This window comes from Priapulus caudatus, unplaced genomic scaffold (assembly GCF_000485595.1).
Source record: "Priapulus caudatus unplaced genomic scaffold, Priapulus_caudatus-5.0.1 Scaffold867, whole genome shotgun sequence".
NCBI classification, from domain to species: Eukaryota; Metazoa; Priapulida; class Priapulimorpha; order Priapulimorphida; family Priapulidae; genus Priapulus; species Priapulus caudatus.
The window spans coordinates 91,353-99,590 of NW_014577928.1; the positions used below are offsets into that span (position 1 = coordinate 91,353).

At 41.4% G+C, this 8,238-nt stretch overlaps 1 protein-coding gene across 1 annotated transcript in view; it reads right to left on the reverse strand.

Annotated features, from left to right (window-relative positions):
• Nucleotides 1-2,098, reverse strand: part of LOC106814071 (uncharacterized protein C7orf26 homolog) — a 7,660-nt gene extending 5,562 nt beyond the window's left edge. Inside the window, exon 1 of the mRNA XM_014818340.1 lies at nucleotides 1,837-2,098. Coding sequence (XP_014673826.1) covers nucleotides 1,837-1,852 — 16 coding nt within the window. The 5' untranslated portion in view covers nucleotides 1,853-2,098. The remainder of the gene's footprint in view (nucleotides 1-1,836) is intronic.
• Between the last annotated feature and the right edge of the window lie 6,140 nt (nucleotides 2,099-8,238).

Consider the following 8,238-nt stretch of genomic DNA (forward strand, 5'->3'; position numbering starts at 1 on the left):
ATTATACCTCAACTGTTTATCTACATAATATACCAAAAATTAGAGATAAATATTTTTTGTTTGCTTTCCGCGTCTCTCAAAGTGCGTAGGCCGGCATTAGTAGGTGGGCAATAACCCTAATTCCTATGCAAGTGAGCCTGTATATGTAGGCGCAACATATCTATACCATTTCAATCTATTTCGATATCAAGTTATCCCACATTGGCTTTGCTGTTTTCAATGAAGTTCATCTCAAGGTTACGTGATCCACAGGGTCAAATTCAAGGTCAAAGTAAAGGTCAAAAGGTCATCAAACTTTATACTGCTCCTATATAACAAATAATGACAGATTTGGATTGCCTATGCAATTAGCTTTCCAAAGACACCAATATTAACCAATTTGACCTAGTAGTTACAGAGATACGACCATTTGAAAATTGACGGGTGCGTCCATTTTTGCCAAAATCGCCAAAAAAGGGCGTGGCGTAGCGCGAAAACCGTTTGTCTGAGGGAGCTGAAATTTGAAATTTCATCTTTTTCAGCCGAAATTACCCCATAAACCAAATTTCAGCCAATTTGGAAAGGGTAAGGTGTAACCCATTGGGTGATCTGACACGGAATGACCCTATGGTGAATAGGCAAGGCAGTGGTGAGTCACTTTCCCAAGCAAGCTGGCAGTCGCCCTACTGTTGCTGCTTATCACTAACAATAGCCAATGGGGTGAAAGGGGTTTGGGCCAGCAGTTAAGGATACTGTCCAGCATTTAGGCAAAATTTTACCGATTTTTCATTTTTATTCTTATTCGATCGCTAACACTAGGTTCCACCTCTGTACATACTCATTTCTCCATATAACATCGCAAGTGAACTTTCAGACCGTTTTGATTGCCTGCGTACATGTGTAGTGAGCTGCGGCTGACGTCACTGATGACGTCAGAGACACGATACAACCAGCATTTTCACGGTATTGACTAATGACTATGCCAGTATCCATCATCATCAACCCTTCTACAGCTTTCATCTGCCAGTGATAGTTCAAATTGCCGCTAGGCCGAAATAGCTTTGGCCCCTCGTTGCATACCTTATTTAGGCCCGTGTTTGTTGACACTTAGCTGAGTGACATCATGCAGTACACATTGTACGTGCATTTTGCATGAAATTGCGACGGCAACCTCGTAATTCCTCATAATTTCTCAAGGTACACAGAACATTTTACCAATTAGTGGTTTCAGTTAGTCATAGATATGTCGCAGTAAGTACTAACAGTAGACATTTCACGTACGTTCACCAATTTTGCACACAGGCAGTCGATCACTGTGAAAAATAGAAAAACACTGTTTTCTCTGTTTCGATTTCTGCAACAGTAGCTGATGTATAAATGGATATTTCACTGTGATTACAACTCGGAATAATTAAATTTTACACTCGTTCTAAACATATTGCTGTAAGAAAGTGTGTCAGGGATTGTTATTAAGTGCCGTATTTTATGAGTTATGGTTCATTATTCACAAAAATCTTCAATTGGAACATGCGACGTCAATTTTAAGCAGTTTTTTAAAGTTTTTTTCGGCTGAAAAGATTAAGCTTAAAGAAACAAGTGCCGCGGAGCGACAGCGCTCATCTAACGTCTACTGCGGTGACTCTGTGGTGGAGTGGTGGGATTCTAGTAAACCCTGTTAGTCCAGGAGCTCCGCTTTTATAGGCAGTTCATAAATCTGAATATTATAAAAACGTTATTTGTGGTGAGCTACAGTGTCATTGACACTTTCATTTAATATAGTGATAATTGAGCAGAACTGAATAGTGGTGGCCTGCAGCTTTATAACAGCACGACAGTAATTGATTGCTCATTATTTACCTGTCATTTGGTACATGCTTGTGAGAGCTGTAATTAGGTTGCAAGCAAACAGTGGACATGCATCTGCAATAGCCTGCAGACTGAGGAGTGTGCCAGGTATCAGTCTGCAGTAGTCGTCTATGATAGTGGATATCAGTTGTGCAACTCTTGGTGAAGATTTCTCTTGTGCCTAAACAAACAGCCAGTTTGCTGAGTGCCAACTAGTACAGGCCCTATGCTCCTCTAGGAATAAAGAAGATTAAACCTAAATAAATCTTTAACAGCAACAGCAGGGCCGTAGCTAGCCCGGGGGGGGGGGGGCAGTTGCGCCCCCAGAAAAAGTAGATACAGTACATGGTCACCTTCCCAGAACACACCCTTCCAAGATGTACATGGCTTTGCCCCCCCCCCCAGGAAAAATGGGCAGCACACACGTTGTGTATTACTATTAGTGCTACATTAATTCATCATAGTACTAATCAGTACTGTTTCAAGTATCCTGAACAAACTTCTACAAGGATGATCACCCAAGTATACAGGGTTTCTTCTGTGGGAAAATTAGACAAAGGAGGTAATGGCCAGTTTGGGGAAAAACCGCATCACATGAACAAAAGACTCCGCGTCACATAACTCAATAAACGCACATAGCAATCTAAATACGCCAGAAGCACGTGGTGATCTATTTATTTTGGGGTTGACACAGTTTTGACAACGGCGGGTAAATACAGGAACATTTTCACAACGGCGATGATAAGTTTGAAACAGCAGTGCGCCACTGTGCCTCTTATGTACAAGAAACCCTGCTTATAGCAAAGAGTATGTATTGCGATACTTATAATAGCCTCGTTCACACGAGACCTCGTATTTATGAAATACGGTATTTGCGAAATACCGAATCTGAGACAAATACGCAACCAAGCGTTCACACGCTGATTCGCGGTCCAGAAATGCTGTATTTGCGAGCTGCGAGCTGCGAGCCGCTTTAGTACACTGGAAAAAAAGCATTGCGTCCAAGAGAACAATCAAGCGAACAATGCGAAATAAACAATGCAATGCGCACCAACTGCCGATAAAATACGTAGACTGGTCCGCGCTCGACATACTGAGCGTAGCGTAGGTAGACCTATCCTCTCATTGTGAAATTCTGATTAAAATATACATAGGGTACTATTGAAAGGTAAGATGCATATATTACAAGCATTGATACTGAATATTTGCCGCTTAATTACTCCTTGAATAACAGTAATAAAGTTACATAAATGAAAGTGGAATTATCACACAGCATCTCTGAAAGGCTTTTATGTTCATAAATGCAACACATCTTGAATGAAATGAATATTTTAGAAATAGCAGCCAAGCCATGGAATGTACAGAATCCATTCAACAAATAACCATACAGGAGTTAACCAAACAAGAATGCACAAAAAAATTCAAAAACAAATATAAATGGACAAATTACAGTTTGACAAATGCCACACACACACCACGGTACAGACGCCGACAAAAAAACGTTAAAATTGGAAGTTCAAGTTGGAGTACATATATTTGTAAGTACAATGATTCATCGCCTTCACGTTTACCTTCGGTGCCCAAAGATGATTTCGCTCCAAGCTAAGTGTCAACAAAAACACGGGCCTAAAATAATGGATACGGCATTACGAGGGCCAAAAGCTATTTCGGCCTAGCGGGAGATTTTTTGAAGCTAGAGTGGGCGTTGGATGATTGAAATGGCTGTAGAAAGCGGTTGTACTGGATAGATCGGATACCTGGCAGTAGTCCAGTTAGTAATACCTGTGAAAATGCTGGTTGGTACTCCGTGTCTATCTGTATCGTCATCAGTGACGTCAGCCGCAGCCACTACAGCATGGTATCGTCAAGGCATATTCGAAAACGGTCTGAAAGTTCACTTGGCCGATGTTATATGGAAGAAATGAGTAAGTACAGAGGTTGGAACGCTAGATGTTAGCGATCGAATAAGAATAAAATGCACAAAATCGTAAATTTTGCCTAAATGCTGGAGCATGGAATATCCCGTTAACTGGGCTGGCCGACAAACTAGCGGCCACTTTCTATGCCTCAACATATTTGCTATTGTTTGTGATAAGTCAGCAACAGTAGGGCGACTGCGCAGCTTGAGCTTGGAAAGTGTACGATCCCGCACTGCCTTGCGCTATTCACATAGGGTATATCCGCTGGTCAGATGCACGTCAACTGGCGTTAACCAATTTGCCCTACCCAGCTTCAGTTCATCAACATTCGGCCGAAATTCTGTTTAATTGGGTAATCTTCGCTGAAAAAGATGAAATTTCAAATTTCAATGCTCCCCTCAGACAAACGGTTTATCTCGCGCTACACCACGCCCTTTGTTTGGCGCCCATCTTGTGAGAGCCAAAATGGCACGCACCCGTGCACTTTTCTAAAATGGTCAGAATACTCTCATGCATATCAAAGTGTTCAAAATCAGTTAATATATTGGGTGTCCTTCTGGCACCAAAGCTAATTGCATAAGTGCACATCCAACATGTATCACCTTATTTTGTTAATAAAATGAGCAGTATAGAAGGTTTGATCGACCTTCTTGGACCTTCTCAATACTTATGACCTTGAATCTGATCCGCTGTGTGATCACGGTAAAACTTTGAATATACTTCATTGAAAGATTATAGACCTCAGACATGTTTCTAGCATAATATACAAAATGTAGCAGATATAATATTTTTTGTTTGGTTCCCAGCTCATTCTCCAATTGGCATAGTAGGTGCAATAAGCCTGATCTCTATGCAATGAGCTGTATATGTAGCACATATGTATCCATTTCAAATCATATTTCGGGATATCAGTTAATTCCCAAACATTTGGCTTTGCTGTACCATAACCTGATTGAGAATGACAGGTGGCCAGATAACTATTCCTTTAGCCAATTACTATTTCAGTCTAATGAAAACTCATTATATTACCACATCGTTTGTCAAATATCAAATAATGTCAGTTGCAAACAATGATCAAGTCCGGATGCAACACTATTGTAACATCCTCGGCAGCAATTCGTGTTTCGGCTAGAAGAATACAAGTACTTATCTGAAGAGGATAATGTCAAGAGATGGGGTGTTGATTGTCACACAATATCATCTTCTTGTAACCCAGACCTTCGACAAATGTATGTAATCAATATGAGATGCGAATTAGAGTGCAGACACGGTTATTTTAGTTTTGTATATTGGGGAATTGTGGGAGAAAAAAAAAAAGAGGGAGGGAGCGAAAAAAGGGGGGTGGAAGTGTGAGAGTGGAGAGAGATGAAAAAAAATCACGTCATTCCTAGTTGGGGAGGGATTTGAGGGGGGGGGGGGGTGGAAGGGGGGAAAGAAGGAGGGGGTGTGGGAGTGGGGGGGAAGGGAGAAGGGGAAGGGAAAAAGGTTGTATCACACTGGGTAGGGGGGGGGGGGAGGCGGGGGGGAATAGAAGAGGGGTTGATGGCGCTGGGAGTGGGGGATTAGTCTGTTTCCACGTGGCCATTGAATTGCTTGGTAGGGTAGTCCATTGAGGAGTTATGTAAAATTGGGACTGATGGTAGTCACCAAACTCCTCCACGAATGAACATTTCCTCACGCATTGCCAATCTCACAGACAGACAGTAAATAGACAGCAGACAAGTTTTGTTCTTTATTTTCTGAGTGCACAGATTGGTTCGGTTCTAGTTCTGGCATCAATATTACTGTCTGATACGACTGTTATCCTAAGAGTATCCGCAGGGACAGCCTTGGTTACTCACCGCTTGTACACGATGTAGGCCGACCCGTAGAAAGTTGGAGACTGAGGATACGATAAGTCTGCTGGTAAAGGTTGCAAAGATGTCTCTTATTCTTGAATAGTTTCACCTATATCAAACCTGTCCCTTTAACTCACTGAAGTGAGGCTGATCTCGAGATTACATCCTCTGGTCAGGTGTCAACCATTCGATAAAACGTGATACCAATGGGATATTCTCCACGCAGAATCCAATAATTCCGTCCGCTGTCAGCAATCTGGTCACTTATATGGGCACTGGCCAAGGACTATGGTCCATGGTTGACATAGTTTCGCTTAATGCCAGCCCTACCAATATAACCGTCAGCAGGCAATCCTTATGGGGCCATGTGATGGGGTCTTACAGGCAGAAGTTTGTTTTGAAGCCACAGTAATTGTCCATGAGAGAGATGGGCAGTCATATACTAGAATACCAGATAAACACAATTCTGGAATGGCAATCAGAAACAAAATTTAAAGAGCGAAACAAATCGGAGGTTTGAGTATTCAAATCGGTGTTGTTGACGGAAATGCAGAACTTCCAGCTTGGTCTGGCTTGTCTTATGACGGCTTTCGTGATTGTGCGGATGGCTGGAGGGAACATTTAGGAGAGAAGAGTTATGGTGATATCTGCCACAATCCATTTTAATGCACTCAATGGACCTACCGAAAGCAATTCAAATGGCCATTGGAAACTTACAATGCTGGGTTAAGAAGATGATATTGGTGTACAATCACCACCGCCATCTCTTCATTACCTCTTCCAGAAAGTACTTATCTGCAGAACACGATGCGCGAGATTCACGTCGTGCATGCGACTTGATCATTTGATGATGCAATGAATTATGATAATTGAAACATGGTAAATATAATGATTTTTCATTAGAACTGAATAGTCATTTAGAATGTTATTGGCCAAGCCTGTCATTCTCAATCAGGTTATGTACAGCACAGCCAATGTTTGGGTTTAACTTGATATCTTAAATAGATTGGTATGGTATAGCATATGCTGCCGTTACATGTACAGCATTGCACTAGGAATACTAGGCGTTATTGCACTACTAATGGCCAATTTGAGAAGGAGCTGAAAGCAATACGCAAAAAATATTATATCTCGCAATTTTTGTATATTATGTAGAAAACATCGTTGAGGGGTAATATTTTCAATGTAAGTTCATCTCAGGTAGTGTATTACACAGGTCAATTCGAAGGTCAGAAGTAAAGGTCAAAAGGTCATCCAACTTTATACTGGCTGCTAATAACAAGAATAATGACAGATTGGATGCCTTATGCAATTAGCTTTTCCAAAGACACCAATATCAACCATTTGGCCTAAGTATGTTACCAGAGATATAAATTTGAAAATTGATCGGGTGCGTCGCCTTGGGCCACAATTGCCAAAAAAGGGCGTGCCGGAGGCGCGAACCGTTTGTCCGACGGACTGAAATTTGAAATTAGCAGCTTTTTCAGCCTAAATTAGCCCCATAACCAAATTTCAGGCGCAATAATTGAAGTGAGGTCACGGTGTATAAATATTTCATTTTTTTGGGCTACACTTGACACGGAAATGTCAACCACCATAACTGATAATCTATGATGCACGTTTCGTTTGTACGCACGATGTTAATGACAGATGCTAATTAGCAACTGCTTAGTCGCCAAATAAAAATAGGCCATAATAAAAACAGCTCGTTTTCCAGCTATCGGTGGCAGAGGGGTCACATTGCAGACGTTCGCCAAGTAATTCAAACCAGATAAGTATGCGTGTACATAAGCATATAGTACATATATAAATGCAAAGCTTCATTGTTTGTCCATGTTTTTTCTATTTTGCTCTAGTGATGCAGAGACACACACAGAGAGAGAGGGGAAGAGAGCGAGAGAGAGAGACGGGGGGGGGGAGAGCGAGAGAGAAAGAGGAGGGAGATGCAATACTGAGTGATTTTTTTATTTTAGAAACTATCTGCGATCCAGGAGCTACAGTTGCTGGAGATCCTCTGCCAATACTTTGAACAGCATTCCAACAATTCTTTACACCAGCAAATATTCAATGGGATTTTCTCTGGTATTTATTCGTTCAATGAACCTACTGTATGATAAATTATTAATTGCATTAGTTATTATTTATTTATTAATATTATATAAAAAACTTATTCCTTTGTCTATTACATTTGTTGTCATCATGTATTATTCATTCATAGGCATGCAAACTACCGGCTTAACATACTTAACAAGCTATGTTCTATGGCTGTCGGAGTGAAGTGTGTAAGTGTGCTCGGATTCGTATGCAGCAGACTTGGAATAGCACAGGTATAGAATTACACTTTTACTATACTATAGTACAGTATAGTAGCCGCGTTCACACGGAGCTGAGAAATTCGGTATTTAGCGTTCACACGAGGCAAAATGCGCGGTGCCAGAGAAATACGGTATTATAATACAGATCCGCTGCTCATTTCTGTTGCAAATACCGACCAGACTTTTCCCAGACCCGCAAAATTTGCCGTGGCTGAGAAATACCTGATGCTCTGGACGCGTCATTTCTCGTGGCGAACAGCTAAATACCGATTTCCTGAAGCGGCGTATTTTATAGACTGGTCCGCCGCCGAGAATAGTTCCAATGTGTACGGCGAGTGGAAC